General features: G+C 51.2%; 1 protein-coding gene across 1 annotated transcript in view; it reads left to right on the top strand.

The window, feature by feature from the left end:
- NPLOC4 (NPL4 homolog, ubiquitin recognition factor) overlaps positions 1-17,759 on the top strand; it is an 80,840-nt gene extending 63,081 nt beyond the window's left edge. The window contains exons 13-17 of the mRNA XM_009252138.4: positions 2,477-2,548; positions 5,457-5,552; positions 7,031-7,147; positions 8,952-9,054; positions 15,222-17,759. Coding sequence (XP_009250413.2) covers positions 2,477-2,548; positions 5,457-5,552; positions 7,031-7,147; positions 8,952-9,054; positions 15,222-15,379 — 546 coding nt within the window. The 3' untranslated portion in view covers positions 15,380-17,759. The remainder of the gene's footprint in view (positions 1-2,476; positions 2,549-5,456; positions 5,553-7,030; positions 7,148-8,951; positions 9,055-15,221) is intronic.
- The last annotated feature ends 1,720 nt before the right edge of the window (positions 17,760-19,479 follow it).

The following is a 19,479-nucleotide window of genomic DNA, read 5'->3' as shown; positions in this document are numbered from 1 at the left end:
GGTGGAGATAAAGCTGCTGACACTTTAAAGGCTGCCAAACTTAGAATTAAGACATCCTCCTCCCAGCGCATTCCAACTGACATTTGCTAAGGCCCATAAAAAGTAATTGCCTTTTAAAATGGTGTGTAGGCCTAGGGATTGGCTGGCGAAAACATCTGAGTGAAGGCTTGGGGGAGAGGTAGAAGTGACCTGTTTCCCCAGGGAGGAAAGGGAGATACAACACCTTTATTTTCTTGGGGACTGGAAAAGGTGCAGTTGGGTAGTTAAGTTTGAAAGAGAATAGCATGACACAGAAAAAGAGAGAGGGGCATTTCACAAGAAAAATCCCTAGAGGGGGAGATTAAAGTGAACAGGTGCTGGAAAAATGTTTCTGCATATTAGAGCTTAATTAGATTTGAAGATGAATTCCAGATGGGCTAATTATGTGTGAGTTGTTGCAGGTTATTTCTTGTAGGGGCAAGTGGGTATTTTTGGAAATGGTGGTTTAGTTTGATTGGATTTGATTTTTGCCTCCTACCAAATCTCCATTGAGAAACCACCTCTTCTGGGGCCCCAGGACCCCATGCAGTAGGCCCCGTGTCTTTAGTGCCCCCATCACAGCCAGCAGAGCGCAGAATGCATAAGCCCGTCCTGAGTGGCAGCCACTCGTCACGTGGAAGGAGGACACACGACCCTCACCCGAGTCGGTGGAAAGTCATTTCAGTGTCCAAGGAAGGCAAACAGAGCAGAGCTGTGTATTTGCAGGAATGTGGCCTTTGATGGGGCGGGGAGCAATACGTGAAATGGGAATCGAGTCCAGGTTCGTTCTCCTGCCCTGGAAACATTGGTGGGATCTATTTGGACCATTTTTCCCTGGGAGGGTAGAGGCAAGTTCTTGTTGGCAGCTCTCTAGCTGTGAGTAGAGAAAAGGTGTGAGGGTATGGAGAACTGAGACACATTTCAGGCCAGAAATTGAATTAAAAAATTTTTTATTATTTTTTAAGACTAGTCAAGTACAATACTGAGGAAGCGGGAGGGAGTAGAACAAGGAGTTGGATCTGTAACTGACTGTTAACAATCAACTGAGGTAACTCACCACCTTCAGACCAGCCAGAAATTTTCAAACAAGGAACAGGGCCAAGGGCCAAATGGGGCCTGGGTCTTCTCATTAGTACAATAGACTTGGTTTGACTTGGGAACAGCTTGTGATGATTGTCTCAGAAGACAGCGGGGCTCCCTGACGTCCCCAGGAAGGTGTGGTTGTGCTGGGGGTGGCCTCCGGTCACCCTGCACACCTCGGGGAGATTTGCTTGGCAATCATTTCGGGTCTGAGAGCTCCAATAAACGTAAACTTTTGTGTAAGGCCCTATAATTGGAAATTATGGATGTATAATTTATGTATGACAGTGAATGATTTATATAATGTTAAGTGATGATTTAGATAGAAAATATGACCCCCTCTTGCAGAATCTTTAATGAAAAGCTTTGGTTCTTATGAATTTATTTCTGGAGCTCTGTTTGAACTCAGCATGTTTGACATAAATCAGATCTAATTGTCATTTTATGATTAATGAACATATGCTGGCCGTTTTTCCCCATAATTAAACTTTATGTTCCATACATCTGACAAAGCAAAACAAGTTGAGACTTTGACAGATTGGTGTGGGGTTCCCGTGTCTTCGTATTTGTGTGTGTGCTCATTTGTGCATGCCTTTATTTTATTAATGTCCAAGTACTCGGTTTCTGGAAAGTTGGGTTTTCAGAGGTGTAAGATTCTAAGAGTTAGCATTCAGACTGTGAGGCTTCATGTGCTTTTGGAGGATAGACAGGGCACAGGTCCAGCCCAAGGGGAACGCGGACCCTTCTGCCTGTCGCAGATCACGCCTGAGTGCCAGGCCAAGCGCCATGGGTGGAGGGGAGGCATTTGATGTGCTCTCCCAGTGGGGAGTCCCAGTGCCCGAGAGCACGACTGCTTTCTCTGGCTGTGGTTATAACGAGCTCCAAGAAATGGTGGAAGGTGGTTTCACTGCAAAAATATGCACGTTTTCCTTTCTGCTATCCATACACTTCAATAAGATGTGAAGTAATTTAAAAAGTGAAGGCCGGGCGCGGTGGCTCACGCCTGTAATCCCAGCACTTTGGGTGGCTGAGACGGGCAGATCACGAGGTTAGGAGATCGAGACCATCCTGGCAAACATAGTGAAACCCTGTCTCTACTAAAAAATACAAAAAAATTAGCCAGGCATGGTGGCAGGCACCTGTAGTCCCAGCTACTCGGGAGGCTGAGGCAGGAGAATGGCATGAACCTGGGAGGCGAAGCTTGCAGTGAGCGGAGATCACGCCACTGCATTCCAGACGGGGCAACAGTGCAAGACTCTGTCTTAAAAAATAAATTAATTAATTAATTAATTAAATAAAAGGTGAGACAAGCATGTGAAAGGAAAATCATTTCCACTGATCGTCTTTGCTTACCGCTGTTCTCCTCTGACTATTGCAGGACGTAGACAAGTTTGGCAACGAGATCACCCAGCTGGCCCGGCCCCTGCCTGTGGAGTATCTCATCATAGACGTAAGTGCCCCGCATGCACAGCTTGGGCAGGTGGACCCATCGGGCACCTTGTAGGTGGGACTGCTGGGTGGTGGCTGCTCAAGGCAGGAGGCTGCAATTTAAGGCACCCTCTGCCTTGTGCAGTGCCTACCCCAGAACGGGCACCCAGGAGGTGGTTGTAGAATCACTGAGCGTGCGGTGTTGCTGAAATGCTCACAGTTTTAAGGGCTTTTTGTTTTAGTCTCAGGTTTTTATTTCCTTGACGTCAACCTAGGGGTTAACTGTCCCCATACTAAAGTACAAAGGACCACCCACCCCAGACTAGGCAGCCTCTGGAAGGCAGTGAACCCCCATTGCTCGGGTCTCCAGTCACCAGAGCATCAAGCAGTCTTGTCCAGATGTGCTGTGCTTGGTGTGTGGCTGTCAGCTGTCCTGCACGTGCAGGTGCTTGCTCTAGCCCCAGCACAGCTGCCACAGCCCACAGTGTGTCTGGGTCACTCTGTCCAGGGTGGTTCCCAGGGGACACACCTGTGACTCAGTGTTCTTGAGTGAGGGCTCAGCGTGGTTTCCTGGGTGGAACTCCAGGAGCCACAAAGGCCTCTGGCTCTTCCACATCTTCCCTGTGTCTCGGCTCCTTTTTGGAGGCATTTTATGGTCATGGAGACATGGCTGTACCATTGGCCACAGGGCAGCAAGGATGTCAGGATGAGCCTTTGCAGAAGCCAGTGCATCAGCCCCACCAGAGCTCTGTCCAAAGCGGACGGGAGGCGGCTCATTTCCTATGGCGCTGCCACGCCAGGATCTATTCAGGCTGCATTTGAACTCGGATGGGCATGTGATTCAGGCAGTAAAATATCATTGCATTCGGAGCAGCAGATCCCCACGAGCCAAGCCCATTGATGCACCATTCCAACTGACAGCTCCCGAGAACATAGTTATTACCTAGGCCGTGAAGGCATCTGGTTTTTAGACTACCTAGGGTGTAATTAAGATGAAAACAGATTGATGGAGCATACACCCAGGAGGAGCCGGCATGATGTAAAACCAGCTTTCTCAGGTCTTCTACCCCGAGCAGCCTCCCCACCCCTTTCCTCTTGTTTTATAAAAGAAGTTAAGTTTTTGCCTTAGTGCAGTTTTTCAGAAGTACTTGTTTGTGGGAGAGCATTCTGCTCTGTGATGCCGGAGCTCCTTGACCTTGTGGAAGTGAGGCATGGGGAGTCCTTGAGAGCAGGTGCCCAGAGAGGTGTGTCAAGCTCCATGCCCAGCCCTGGGCCACAGGCGCTGGCCTGGGCCAAGGTTCTTAAACCTTGGGATGGGATGGCTGAGCAGGCAGGAAAAGACACCAGCCAGTGTTACTGGGGTTTCTTTGTGGGTTCTGGGGGCATCATCTGGCTGATAGACGATGGGTAGGGTAGGGAAATGGCTTCAGTGTAAGATGGGAACTGATGCCCTGCCTTGGGACATCTGGGATGGGCTGTGTGGACTTTGGTTCTGTTCCCCTCCAAGGGCCAGTTACAAGGTCTGCAAGACCCCCCGCCACCCGTCAGTCCCACTAGCTCGCTCACTAGCACATGTTCTGGGGGTGCTGCCCTCTCCATTTCTAGGCCTTCCCAAAGGACGTGCCTGAGCGGGCCAGGCTTTTGTCTCTGCAGGAGGTCAGCACCTCTCCTGTCTTCAGCTGGGACCCAGCACTGTGTGTACCAACACTATGTGTACCAGCCCCGTGCCGGGCACCCAGGAGGCGAGTACTCCAATCATCTTCATCCTGAGGAAGAGTCAAGTGAGGCCCAGGATCCCTAACTGACGAGGCCATGTAGCCGCCACGTGGCACTGCGGCCCGAGTCTTCATGACCCGCCGCTTGCCCATGAAGGGCCAGCTCAGGCCAGAGATGCTGCCGGTGGCTTAGCTGTCCTTCCAGAGCGGCTGGCGCTGGCACAGCAAATCCTGGGCCAGCCAGCTCAACGACTCACTGCCTTTGCTGATGCAGAAAACAGACCAGAACCACACTCATTCTTTAGAAATAGTCCCAAAGGAACCAGAATAGTTCCCCTAAATCTGAAAGAGGTGTGACCTCTGCTGCTGCTGTTGTGTTGCAGAGAAAAGCAGCATCAACTCAACTCAGTGCTTCTTTGGGGAGGGGTGTCTGTCACGAAGAATAAAAGTTGTATTTCTATTGATTCTTGCACATTTACCACTGTCTCTGTAGCATCTATTGATTATATCTTAGGTGCAAAGTGCCCTCTGTTGTCATTAAGGCCTGTCTGAGCCAGTGAAGGACTGAAGGACTTAGCTGGCCTTTGGGTATCAGCTCTGAGGGAGAGAGAAGAGCTGAACCCTGTGTTCCTCAAGGGCCTTACATTCACTGCTGCTTGGAAAAGCCCACAGCTCCATGGAGTGGCTCCCAGCATTCAGAAGGGGCTTAGCAAGCTGCTGGAGGGTGCTTTGTTTCTTGAAAGCTGGCTGATTCCTCATTTGCCCTCCAAATCCAATGACACGAATTTCTCTTGAGCAAAGTCAGCTCCTGAGACGGCCTCCTGGCCCCTTCCATTCCTTTCTTGTCACCTGGACAAGGCGTCAAACCAGCCTTTAGTTCCTCCATAGCAGAGGGAGAGAACCTGTGTGACTCTGAAGGGAAGCTGTGCCACGAGGGGAGTCCCAGTGCCCTTTTTGTCCGATGTCGAGGCCGGTACACAGGCCAGAGGCTGCCCAGATATGGTGTAGTTTGCCTCCAAGATGGTGGAGTTTCCAGGTGTTCGTTTAGAGATGACACTAATAGATAATGGTTCCCTTTGATGGAGAGCTTGTAGAACATTCTCAGAATTGCTGGGAGTCGTTAATTCGGGCTCTGGGAGATGCTCTGGGCTGGCTGGGAGTCGGCCACACCATTTTCAGCCGTATTTATCATGGGTTTGTGTTTTTCTTCATTAGATCACAACAACTTTCCCCAAGGATCCAGTTTACACTTTTTCTATTTCGCAAAATCCATTTCCTATTGAAAACCGGGATGTATTGGGTGAGACACAGGTGAGCTCTTTGTCTTTAGAAACATAATTTAGGGTAACTGCTGATTGTTTATCTAGTGTCAGTATTGTTTTTCTAGAAAACATCAAGCTTTCAAACGCTCCCGATTCATTCTTGTGACAGGCCAGCTAGGGCCTACTGTGGGGCACTGTTGGTCACGTGGACGCCCTTCCCATGGCTGGGTGATGGACGGCCACAAAGCCTCATCCCCTGACGTCCTCAGACTGGCCACATCTTCAGTGGACCTCGTAATTTTCCCAAATGTGTTGCTTTGTGTCTTCTGCCAGCAGCCTCGTCACTGTTGGTTTGGCCTGGCCCCTGCCTGGTCACCTGCTGCCCTTCTCAGGCACCTTGGGGCTGTGTGGCCCCTCTCGGCCTGGCCTCGGCTTTCCCGTGTGTAGTGTTGATCTGCTTAGCGTGGCTCCCGTGCTGGCCTCTGCTCTCACTGGCAGATCAGGCCAGGTCCGATTTGCTGTCACGCCTTCTGCATACTGTGTAGACAGGCTGTTTACACACGGTTGTTCTTAAATCATAACTTGCTAACAGACATTTCAGAAGGTGGTCAAAGAATGTCTATAATGAGGTTTTCTTCAGTGGCTGACAAAGCTTCTTCTATGCTTTGATCCCCTCAGTGCCCATCTGCCCAGGGGATTTGGGGTGCTCACAGAGGTGCAAAGCCAGTTATTGGGGTGCACTCTTGAAGCTCTGTGTTTGGTTCTGCTGAAGATGTCTGTGCTGCATCACGGCTGCCCTGCACATTCCTCCCTCTTGCCGCTCTAGATGGAGAATACAGCTCGACAGGAAAAGCCAGACGTGTCTCCCTGCCCTGAAGGGGGCGCCAGGCCCCTCCCACAGCCCACTCTCCACCTGGGGACCAGGGCGCATTTCCATCTCTTTGTGTGTCTGTCTGAGTCAGCTTTTTTTTTTTTTTTTTTGGAGACAGAGTCTTACTCTGTCACCCAGGCTGGAGTGCAGTGGTGCGATCTTGGCTCACTACAACCTCCACCTCCTGGGTTCAAGCGATTCTTCTGCTTCAGCCTCCCGAGTAGCTGGGATTATAGGTGCACGCCACCAAGCCTGGCTGATTTTTTTTGTATTTTTAGTAGAGATGGGGTTTCACCATGTTGGCCAGACTGGTCTCGAACTCCTGACCACCTTCCTGCCTCGGCCTCCTAAAGTGCTGGAATTACAGTGTTAGCCTCCACACCTGGCCAGTCTGAGTTAGCTTTATAAGCATGTCTCCTTGCACATCTGGGTAGTCAGGTGTGCTGAGAGCATCTTCTTTGGAGAAGATGGCAAGAGCTTGCTTTGCAGCTGCCTGCTCCTCTTTCTTGGACCCTGTTCGTGGTTGCAGAGGCAGAGGGAGAGGTGTCTCTCAGCATTCAGTGTATTGAGTTGTGTCTTAGTAGGAAACGGCTCTGTTTCGGGGTCTGGCACTGGGGAACTGTATGGAACATTCATGTTTATTCCCATTCCTCTAGGACTTCCATAGCTTGGCCACCTATTTGTCCCAGAATACCTCATCTGTGTTCTTGGATACCATCTCAGATTTCCACCTCTTGCTGTTCCTGGTCACCAATGAAGTTATGCCTCTGCAGGTGCGTGTCCAAGTGTGGTGTCCGCTTGAGCAAGTGGGCTTTGCCCGCAAAGAGATGCCTGTGTCTTGCTTTCTTTCCTCCCAGACCAGAGCATGATTGGGAAACTGGGTCAAAGCTTGGGGTCACAGGTTGTCCCCCTCATTTGTCCTGTGGGCAGAGTGTAGCCAGCAGCTTTTCACAAGAAGCTTGTTGATAGAAAGATGAATTTTTTCACCTTTAGCGTTTTCATTGAGTGTACCTCTGTGAGGAAGTACGGTTTCATCTGTTACAATCAAATGGGAAGCAGAGGTGATTTAGCTCTGCCTCCAGCATTAGAGTTAGACAGTTTAAAAAATTCCTGTTCTAACAGTTTCAGAGTCACAGCCTCTGCTTTTTACTCATATCTCCCCTCCTCCCAAATCAACTCTGGTTTTATTGCCTTGGCCCAGAAGGCTTGGCCAGCTTCCAGACCCCAAGCTCACAGCTGCACAGTTGGCATTTTTAAGAGACACCGTGGGGGGAGAAGAGGGCGAGTGCTTTGCAGAAGTGGCTGCTCTGGGTAGTGGGAGCCAGTGGGCAGCAGCCCCCAGGAGGTTCTTGCCGTGTGTGGGGGTCCAACTTTGGCTTTTTCTTCACTGTTCAAGCCAACAGGAAATGCCAAAGAGAAAGGAGCAAATTCTTTCTGAGCTGCTCCGCCACTGACTCAGAACCTTTCCCTGAAGGAGACAGAATAGAGAGGCTCTTCCTCCCCCGGCCTTTCTCTGTCAGGAAGCCTATAGCTGTTCTTGTATCCTGCTAGTTTATTTTGTGTCTGTATTTTGTCTAAAACCACTCACTCGGGTATTTGACATCAGGCACCTCGTGCCTCTTCCCTGCCTGTGCCTTCCCTAGTCAGCCCAGGGAATTGCACCTCCTGCTCCGAGGTTCAGCTGCTGCTCATCTGTCTGGACAGGTGGTGAAAGGTGAGGCTCCCTCTACACCAGAGCCACCTTGCTAGTATACTGCGCTATTTTTGCAGTCATCTGTTGGAAGAAATTCTCTGGAGGTACTGAGAGCTCCTGAAGGCTTTATCCGTTTCTCATATATGAATTATTTTTTTTTAAGACGGACTCTCGCTCTGTTGCCCAGACCGGAGTGCATTGGTGCAATCTTGGCTTACTGCAACCTCTGCCTTCTGGGTTCAAGCGATTCTCCTGCTTCAGCCTCCCGAGTAGCTGGGATTACAGGTGCCCGCAACCACGCCTAATTGTTATATTTTTAGTAGAGACGGGGTTTCGCCACATTTGCCAGGCTGGTTCTCAAACTCCTGGCCTCGTGATCTGTCCGCCTCTGCCTCCGAAAGTGTTGGGATTACAGGCGTGAGCCACCGCACCCATTCTTAATGCATTAATCCCCTGCAGTTTGACTCGGAAGGCAAGGATAGAGAGTGCATTTTTCCAGACACGATGGAGAGGAGAAAGAGGCAGGGGAATGAAATGTGAGGGAGGAGGACACGTCTCACAGCCAAGACTTCCGCCCTCCATCCCAGCCTCCAGGACGAGAGGCATGAGCTCCTATCTTCTGGGCTGTTGATCACCGTCAGCGCAAGGCAGAGGCACAGATGCCCGCTTGGGCCTATTTGGGAAGAATTTAAATGCTAGTTCAATTTAGCACTTGAGTTTATAGATGTAAGTTGTGGCAGTTTGCATTTTATAGTGATAGCCTCTAAGATTTTTAAAACGTTCTCAGAAATACGTCTTGGTGTTGGGGAAAAAGAAACCTGTTCTAGCAGGAAGCTGCTCACCTTAGGCACAGCAAAGTGGAATCTTCTTTTGACTTCTTGTAGGACAGCATCAGCTTGCTGCTGGAGGCCGTGCGGACCAGAAATGAGGAGCTTGCCCAGACATGGAAGAGGTCTGAGCAGTGGGCCACCATCGAGCAGCTGTGCAGTGAGTACCCCCACCCCCTGCCCTGGCACCCCGTGGCTGGAGCTGGAGAGCAGCCCACTCCGCACAGCTCCCCACTGCCTGTGGTGCCTTGGATTCCGTACCCAGCTGCATCCCGGCAGGTGCCATGGGTAATGCGACGAGTAGAGACTTGACCTCCCTGCCAGGCACGTGGCAGTTTCCTGTGATGTAACATACATGTTGTCCAGGCCATATGTCTTAGGTACACAGCCCTGTAAATTTTATAAATCTATACATCAGAGATAACTAATCTCCAGACATCCTAGGAGCACTTTGAACATCATTGTCTTAAGAGAATCAGAAACTTTATGGAAGCGCCAGAAGCGCGGGACCTTTTGGTCTCCTTGAGAATTTCCCTTTAGTGCTTAAAGCTCTAAGGAGGAGAAGCCTACAGCATCCGTGTTCTTGCTGGCGGACACTACAGAATGGACTGCAGGCATCGCGTGTCTTCCGGACCCACAGTCACCAAGTCCTGAACGATTCCCCACCTGTGAGAACCTTCTGTCAGCATTGCTGCAGGGACTCCTCACGCACCGTGATGCCCTGTGCAGCCCAAGTGCCTGCCCTGAGTCCATCCAGCTGAGAACACCAAAGTGCCTGAGAGCTACAGCCTTGGACAAACACTAGAATCCTTCTATTAACACAGCCTTCAAAATATGTATCAAACACCTTTATACCATTTTCTCTCTCTCTTTTTTTTTTTTTTTTTTTTTTTGAGATGGAGGAGTTTGGCTCTTGTCGCCCAGGCTGGAGTGCAGTGGCACCATCTTGCCTCACTGCAACCTCCACCTCCTGAGTTCAAGCGATTCTCCTGCCTCAGCGTCTCGAGTAGCTGGGACTACAGGCATGCGCCACCACGCCTGGATAATTTTTGTATTCTTAGTAGAGACGGGGTTTCACCATGTTAGCCAGGCTGGTCTCGAACTCCTGACCTTGTGATCCGCTTGCCTCTGCCTCCCAAAGTGCTGGGATTACAGGTGTGAGCCACCACGCCCAGCTGTTTTCTTTTCATACAATTCTTTGTTTATTATTTTTATTTTTGTAGAGACAGGGTCTCACTCTATTGCCGAGGCTGGAGTGCAGTGGCACAATCATAACTCACTGCAGCCTCAAACTCCAGGCTCAAGTGATCTTTCTGCTTCAGCCTACTGAGTAACTGGGACCACAGGCTTGCAACACCACACCCAGCTAATTCTTGGGGCTTTGTTGTTGTTTTTGTTTTTTAAAAATAATTTTAACTTTTATTTTAGATTCACAGGGTACATGTGCAGGTTTGTCACCTGGGTATATTGCCTGATGCTGAGGTTTGGGGTATGATTGATCCCATCACCCAGGTACTAAACATAGTACCTAATAGTTTTTCAGCCCGCCCCCCCCCCCGCCCTTTTTTTTTGTTACTTTTTTGTATGTGTGTTTTTTGAGCTGGAGCCTCATCTGTCTCCCAGGCTGGAGTGCAGTGGCGCAATCTTAGCTCACTGCAAACTCTGCCTCCTGGGTTGAAGCAATTCCCCTCCCTCAGCCTCCCAAGTAGCTGGGATTACAGATGTGTACCACCACACCTGGCATTGCCATCTTTATGGACGTGAGTACCCATGTTTAGCTCCCACTTATAAATGAAAACATGTAGTATTTGGTTTGCTGTTCCTGCATTAATTTGCTTAGAATAATGGCCTTCAACTGCATCCACGTTGCTGCAAAGGACATGATTTCATTCCTTTTTATGGCTGCAAAATTTTTTAGTATTTTTGTATCAATGAGGTCTCACTGTGTTGCCCAGACTGGTCTCAAACTTTGGCCTCAAGCATTCCTTGCACCTCAGGCTCCCAAAGCCCTGAGATTATACCTGGGAGCCACTGCACCCAGCCCTTTGATGCAGTTCTAACAATGACACCAGTCTTTTTTTTTTTTTTTCTTTTTTGTTTCCCTTTCAGAGACAGGGTTTCACTCTGTTGCCTAGGCTGGAGTGCAGTGGAGTGATCATAGCTCACTGCAGCCTTCAATTCCTGAGCTCAAGCGATCTTCCTGCATCAGCTTTCGGAGTACCTAGGAGTATAAACATGAGCCACTACACCCAACTAATGTTTTTGGTTGGTGGTGTTTGTTTTTTTTGTTTTGTTTTGTTTTGTTTTGTTTTTTAAGAGATGGGGTTGGCCGGGCCCGGTGGCTCACACCTGTAATCCCAGCATTTTGGGAGGCTGAGGCAGGTGGATCACGAGGTCAAGGGATTGAGACCATCCTGCCAACATGGTGAAACCCCATTTCTATTAAAAATACAAAAATTAGCTGGGCATGGTGGTGAGTGCCTGTAATCCCAGCTACTCAGGAGGCTGAGGCAGGAGAATCACTTGACCCAGGAAGCGTAGGTTGCAGTGAGCCAAGATTGTGCCACTGCAATCCAGCCTGGGCGACAGAGCGAGACTCCATCTCAAAAAAAAAAAAAAAAAAGATGTGGTCTTGCCATGTTGCCCAGGCTGGTCTCAAACTCCTAGGCTCAAGTGATCTTCCTGCCTTGGCTCCCAAAGTGCTGAGATTACAGCTGTGAGCCACCGCACCTGAACTTTTTTTTTTTCTCCTTTTTTTTTTGAGACAGGGTCTCACTCTGTCACCCAGGCTGAAGTGCAGTGGCACTTGAGGTGAGTCTCACCTTGACCTCCCCAGGCTCAAACAATCCTCCCGCCTCAGCCTCATGAGCAGCTGGGACTACAAGCATGTGCCACCATCCCTGGCTGATTTTTTAAATTTGTTGAAGAGATGAGGTCTCACTATGTTGCCCAGGCTGGTCTTGAACTCTTGGGCCCAAGCGATCCTCCCGCCTCAGTGCTGAGATTGCAGGGGTAAGCCGCCATGTCCAGCCAACTCTTTAATAATAGGCAGTTCTGACTGGTGTAAGATGGTATCTCACTGTGGTTTTAATTTGCATCTCTGATGATTAGTGATGTTGGGCATTTTTTCATGGGTTTTTTGTTTGTTTGTTTTGAGACAAAGTCTTGTTCTGTCGCCCAGGCTGGAGTGCAGTAGTGTGATCTCAGCTCACTGCAGCCTCCACCCTCCCGGGTTCAAGCCATTCTCCTGCCTCAGCCTCCTAAGTAGCTGGAGTTACAGGTGGCTGCCAGCACACCCAGCTAATTTTTTTAGTTTTAGTAGAGACAGGATTTCTCCATGTTGGCCAGGCTGGTCTCAAACTCCTGACCTCAAGTGATCCGCCCACCTCGGCTTCCCAAAGTGCTGGAATTATAGGTGTGAGCCACCGCGCCCGGCCCTCGTGGGTTGTTTTGTTTTGTTTTGAGACGGAATCTCACCCTGTCACCCAGGCTGCAGTGCAATGGCATGATCTCCACTTACTGCAACCTCCACCTCCTGGGTTCAAGCAATACTCCTGCCTCAGCCTCCCGAGTACCTGGGACTACAGGCATGCACCACCACGCCTGGCTAATTTTTATATTTTTAGTAGAGATGGGGTTTCACCATGTTGGTCAGGCTGGTCTCGAACTCCTGACCTCAGGTGATCCACCCGCCTCGGCCTCCCAAAGTGCTGGGATTACAGACGTATATACGCAAGACACACAGATCAGCTCAGGTTGGGTCATAGGCCTAATGGTAAAAGGTAAAACTATGAAGCAGGCTGGGCATGATGTCTCATAGCTATAATCCTAACACTCTAGGAGGCCAAAGCTGGAGGACACTGTAGCCCAGAAGTTTGAGACCAGCCCACACAGCATAGTGAAGCCCCGTCTGTACAAAAAAACAATATTAAAAAAAAAAGAATTAGCTGGTGAGTAGGCATGGTGAGTGGTCCACACCTATAATCCCAGCTTCTGGGGAGGCTGAAATGGGAGGATCCCACGAGTCAGGAGGTTGAGGTCACAGTGAGCCATGATTGTACCACTCCAGCCTGAATGACAGAGCGATACCCTGTCTTAAAAACTGTAAAACAGTTATGAAGTTGAATCTCTTCAGGGCCTTGGGGTACACAAAGATTCTTTTAGGCAGGATGCAGGACCTTGGGGTAGAACACAGAAAAACACTGGCATAAAAATAGGTAAATTGATAAATAAATTTATCTAAACAAAACACTTGTGCTCATCACGGGGCACTGTTAGAAACATGAAAAGGCACCAATGGGGGACGCAGTATTAGCAGTACATACACACAACATGACTTCTATCTGAAACTTAAAAACAACTCTGCCTGTTGATAATCAAACAGAAATAGCATAAGAAGAAGCTGGGTGGAGGGTGAAACGTTTCACAAAAGGAAATGCAGGTCGGGCGCGGTAGCTCACGCCTGTAATCCCAGCACTTTGGGAGGCCGAGGCGGGTGGATCATTTGAGGTCAGGAGTTCGAGACCAGCCAGGCCAACATGGTGGAAACCTATCTCTACTAAAAATTTAAAAATTAGCCAGGTGTGGTGGCATGTGCCTGTAATCCTAGCTACTTGGGAGGCTGAGGCAGGAGAATCTCTTGAACCCAGGAGGCAGAGGTTGCAGTGAGCCGAGATCATGCCATTGCACTCCAGCCTCGGCAACAAAAAAAAAGGAGATGCAGGAACAGTCACTATCATTAGTCATCAGGGAAATGCAAATTAAAACATGAGAAACCATTACACATTCATCAGTGTGGCTGAAATTAAGAAAACGCGACAATGTCAGGTGTGAGTGAAGATGTGAAGCAGCTGGAACCCTTGCAAACCCTTGCAAACCTTGCAAAACCGTGCCACCCTCGCGAGAACTGTGTCTCAGGCTCTTAGAAAGTTCAGCACACAATTCATTACCCTGTGGGCCAGCAGACTCATTCCTAGGTGGGTTTTTTTTGTTTTGTTTTGTTTTTGTTTTGGGATCGAGTTTCGCTCTGTTGCCCAGGCTGGAGTGCAGTGGCGCGATCTCGGCTTACTGCAACCTTGGCTCACTGCAACCTCCGCCTCCCGGGTTCATGCCATTCTCCGTCAGCCTTCCTAGTACCTGGGATTACAGGTGCGTGCCACCACCCCCAGCTAATTTTTGCATTTTTAGTAGAGACGGGGTTTCACCATGTTAGCCAGGATGGTCTCCATCTCTTGAATTTGTGATCTGCCCACCTCAGCCTCCCAAAGTGCTGGGATTACAGGCATGAGCCACCGCGCCCGGCCTGTTTCTTGTTTTTGAGATGGAGTCTCGCTGTGTCGCCCAGGCTGGAGTGAAGTGGCAGGGTCTTAGCTCACTGCAGCCTTCCCCTCCCGGGTTCATGGGATTCTCCTGCCTCAGCCTCCTGAGTAGCCGGAACTGCAGGTGTCCACTACCACGCCTGGCTAATTCTTGTATTTTTAGTAGAGACTGGGTTTCGCCATGTTGGCCAGGCTGGTCTCAAACTCCTGACTTTAAGTGATCCACCCACCTCCGCCTTCCACAGTGCTGGGATTACAGACGTGACCCACTGCACCCAGCCTCACTCTTTGTTTTTATCCAAGAGAAATAAAAACACAGGTCCACAGAGAAATTGTAGAAGAATGATCCTGGCAACTTTGTTCATATTAGCTCAAAACTGGAGGCTGGGCATGGTGGCTCACACCTGTAATCCTAGCACTTTGGGAGGCCAAGGTGGGTGGATCACCTGAGGTCAGGAGTTCGAGATCAGCCTGGCCAACATGGTGAAACCCCAGCTCTACCAAAAAATATATAAAATTAGCCAGGCATTGTGGTTCATGCCTGTAATCTCAGCTACTTGGGAGGCTGAGGCAGGAAAACCACTTGAACCCGGGAGGCGGAGGTTGCAGTGAGCCAAGATCGTGCCACTGCACTCCAGCCTGGGTGACAGAGCAAGACCCTATCTCAGAAAAAAAAAAAAAAAAGCTGGAAACAACCCAAATGCACATCCCCCGGGGAGTTACGTTATTCACAAGGAGAAGCACCGTCTGCAACAAAAAGGAACCAGCAAGCACAGGCTCCCTGTTACTCCCCATGGTGCAGGAGGCATTTTTTTGAGTCTGTCACAGCCAAGGGCATTAAGCACTTCAAAGTGTGCTTGTGGTGGGAGTGCTGTGTGGGCAGGACCAGCACGGGGTGGGATGTTGGGGGCGGGGAGCTCTCAGCTGCCTGCCCCTGCCCCCGTGCCCACACTCTGGCGGTCTCTGGTGGCCAGAAATGATGAGTGCCCATTTCTCTTCCACCCTGCAGGCACAGTTGGCGTGCAGCTCCCAGGTCTCCACGAGTACGGCGCCGTCGGGGGCTCCACACACGCGGCCACTGCAGCCATGTGGGCCTGTCAGCACTGCACGTTCATGAACCAGCCAGGCACAGGCCACTGCGAGATGTGCAGCCTCCCCAGGACCTAGGGCGCCTGCCCTGTGCTGGCTAGGACCGGGCCCAGCCCAGCCCTTCCTGAAGCCAGAAGCGTTGCTGAGTGTGTTCCCCCTAACTGCCCCACAGTGGGCAGCCCTGGAGGGACAAGGGGCTGGCTGTCCTGGGCTCCCTGACCCACTGAAGCTTCTCAGCACGTTCCTCCCTGGAGAGCGGGCGCCACGGCTGGTATTCTGCAGGCTGAATGCAGTCTCCAGACTGGAATCGCAGAGCGGCTCCTCACGCCTAATCCTGTTGACAAGCCCCCCACTGTGTTGGAAAGACCTCTCACCTCTACGTGGCACCTGGAATTGGGTAGCATAGGGAGGGGCTGATGCTGCCACCACCCAGCCTTTTCCTTACTTTCAATGCTTTTTGTTTGGCCTCCCTGCCCCCCACATTTTTCTGGCTGGGAGCTCTTGGTTGCCCCCTTGTCTGACTGCTTGGTGGCAGACACCCTGCCTGTGAGGGCCACTTTCCTCTTCCAGTAGCTGTTGTCTGGTGGGGATGCAGTGGCCCTGGACACAGCTCCCCTCTGCAGGTCTGCAGGTTGGTTTGCTGCCCGCCCTCCTTTTCTCACCCGACGTCCAGGTGGGATTTTAAAGTCTGCATTGGTTATAATAACAGTTATCAGTAATTCCTGCCCAGAAGACTTTTATTTATTTTTTTTTTAAGATAAAAACTGCACAAAAGGGGAGAGAGACTAGTTTCCACATCGTTCCCTCCTTTAGTGAAGCCCCCGAGGTTGTGTCCAGGGTGATGAGTGTGGACGGGGGCACCAGTCAGTTCTCCCTTGAAGTAAACCTCAGTGCCTGAGACTTTTCTACCAAGCCACACAGCTGCAGCAACTGCAGATACTGCAGGCTGAGCAGGAGCAGTGGTGGCGCCTGCCCTGAGGCTGCCCTGCGATGGCCTGGGTGGGAGAGCTGGGTCAACGGTGCCGATGCTCTGGCTCTCCCCAATACGCTGCTTCGTCCCACTGCACCGCCTGGCTGAGGGTGTTAGGGGCTGTGCCTCTTGTGAGGGCCATTTGGGACCTGTAGGGCACCGCACAGTTGGATATTGTACCAATAGAGGGAGCCTGGGCGATCTGGAACAGCACCTGGTGGGGTCCCGCGTGTGTGCTCTGTGGGCTCTGCGTTCCTCTGTGGCGTGGCCGGGCTGGGGCATGGCTCTTACCCGGGGAGTGGTGGGCATCTCGATGCTTCTTTGCCTTAATTATGGCCACATCTGGGCTGCTCTGCACCCACGGGAGAGGCTGGCCCAGCTGCAGACTGCTTAGGGACTTCTGTGTCCATCCTGGGGGGTAAGCCCACATGACCCTCCCACATTCTTGGCACTATGAACAGAGAACATTTGCCTGTTGGCTTCTCAAGTGGTCAGGGCTGTGGCTGGCACCTCCAGGTCCGCCTGGCATGGGACACCAAGTGGAAGGCCCAAGCAGCTCATCTGCTCTTGGGACCAGGGGCCAGTTGGGTTGGGTCTGGTCACGGCAGAGCTGTTGTGGAGGGTCAAGAAGGGTGGAGACGAGCTGGGTTGAAGCGGACTGCTGCGGGTGCAACTCCCAGCTTGCCCACCACGGGCTGTCTGCTCTCCCTTCTAGCAGCTGTCATGCTGAAGTTTTGTCTTCTGCTGTCTCCTCTGGTCCCGAGATCAGCTGTGAGCCTAGGTGGCCAAGGCTTCCTGCATTGCTTCCCTGTGAGTCCAAGGCCTTCCCCCACTACTGGGCAGGGGCTGGACAGCACGGACTTCTAGAGAGCCACGTTGCCAGTTCCTCTCCCACTCGCTCATCCTTATCCACCACGCTATTATAGTTTCCGTTGTCCTCCACCAGCATTTCCCTTACTCTAAAGTTCCGGCATTCACATCATTCATGTTTTCTTTTGTCTTTTAGCTAAAGGAAAAGCATTGGCGATTTGTCTGATTCTGGTTTTGAGTTACTCTTTGTTCAGTAATGCACTTTATTTTATTGTCCAAAGAGAGTCAGAGCTAAGCATACAGGCTTGGGGGTGAGCCCTGCTGTGACAGTTCCGGCCCTGGGAGGCTCAGCCACCTCCTCTTGTGGGAGGGAGGTCTCAGCCCCACCTCGCATCTTCACCTGCCCTTGGTGTGGACACACCCTCTCATGCTACCAGCACCATAACCCAGTGGGGGTGACTGGGTGCACACCTGCCCAGGTGAACACAGCGGCTGCCAGTCTCCTGGCCCAGAGAGGAGGTGGGGCCTGGCCCTGGCTCCCTCCAACCAGCTGCTCCTGGGACACAGGTGCTCCTGCTTCGGCTCTGTTTCGGCTCACAGGTGTGCATCACTGGGCTTGGATTCGCATTACATTGACCCCAGCCCTGCAGTGGAACCTAATAAAAGCGCCTGAAGCAACTGCCTGGTCCTGGTGTGTCCTTCCTGCGCACTCAACTGTTGTCTGGCATCTGCTCAGTGTGGGGGGATTTGATAACTTGTCCCCAAGATATCACTGTTTTACGTGTGTGTGCATGGACCATTTAAAGGTGGGGATCCCACTTCCCCAGCCGATCCCTCCCAACCTTGGCTCCTCGATAAGTTTCTTAAAGTGCTAACATCTGGGGGAGGAGGAGAGTGCGTCAGTGTTTGACGGCCCGGCCACCCTTGGGTGCCTCTTCTGCCTCTGCCCCACCTGTCAGCCCTGCGACTGCTCCACAGTCACTGCTTTGTGGACACATACATGTGGCCAAACAGCAGGTGAAGGACAAAGCCCAGGAAGGGAAGGCCAGACTGCACAGGTGCAGCAAAGAGTGAGGCCTGGGGGCGACATGCTGCCTGTGTTCCTGCTTGAGCTGTCTTTCCCTGTGACACCAGAAAGCGTCTAGAACAAGTGCCCTCTGAGCCTCAGGTAGGAGCCTGGCATCCACTGTTCAGCACCACTTTGTCCTTTGGCCAATGACTCATAGCTGACTTGAGCGGTTACTAAAAAAACCCCAACTAATTTCTGAAGGGGGTCCCTGGGGTGAAGCAGGCCACAGGGCAGTGACCCAAGGTGTCCTGGCTTCTGGACTCCAGGAGCGAGAGGGTGACTCCAATCCTGCACCTTCAACACAGTGCATTTCACTCATTTCACTCGATTACCTACAGCTCCTGGGATCGCTTGAGCCCAGGAGGTTGAGGCTGCAGCCAGCTGTGATCGCAACTCCAGCCTGGGCCACGGGGTGAGACCCTGTCTGAAAAAAAAAATTTAAAAGGCTGAGGTGAGGAGGCTCGGGGAGGCTGTATCAGAGAAAGCAGCAGCCTGGGCCATGCAGTGAGCCAGTACCTGGTCATGGCCGTCTTATGTGAGAGCCAATGAAGATCCTTGGCACTTTCATCCACTTTGGTTCTATGTAAAGATAAAAGCCGGGCGCAGTGGCTCACACCTGTAATCCCAGCACTGAGAGGCCAAGGCGGGTGGATCACCTGAGGTCAGGAGTTCTGGCCAACACGGTGAAACCCTGTCTCTACTAAAAATACAAAAACTAGCTGGGCGTAGTGGTGCATACTTGTAATCCCAGCTACTTGGGAGGCCCAGGCTGGAGGATCACTCGAACCCCGGGAGCAGAGGTTGCAGTGAGCTGAGATTGTGCCACTGCACACACTAGCCTGGGCAACAGAGCAAGACTGTCTCAAAAAAAAAAAAAAAAAGCTGGATGTGGCAGCTCACGCCTATAATCCCACCACTTTGGGGAGGCCAAGGCTGGTGGAATCACTTGAGGTCAGGAATTCGAGACCAGCCTGGTCAACATGGTGAAACCCCATCTCCACTAAAAATACAAAAAATTAGCCGGTGTAGTGACGTGTGCGCCTGTAATCCCAGCTACTCGGGAGGCCAAAGTAGGAGAATTGCTTGAACCTAGGAGGCAGAGGTTGCAGTGAGCCGAGTTTATGCCACTGCACTCCAACCTGAACAGTGTAAGACTCTGTCTCAAAAAATAGGCCAGGCGTGGTGGCTCATGCCTGTAATCGCAGCACTTTGGGGGGTCGAGGCGGGTGGATCAAGAGGGCAGGAGATGGAGACCATCCTGACTAACACAGTGAAACCTTGTTTCTACTAAAAATACAAAAAAATTAGCCGTGCACGGTGGCAGGCGCC

Source organism: Pongo abelii, chromosome 19, assembly GCF_028885655.2.
Source record: "Pongo abelii isolate AG06213 chromosome 19, NHGRI_mPonAbe1-v2.0_pri, whole genome shotgun sequence".
Taxonomy (NCBI): Eukaryota; Metazoa; Chordata; class Mammalia; order Primates; family Hominidae; genus Pongo; species Pongo abelii.
This window is presented reverse-complemented; position numbering and strand designations above follow the sequence as displayed.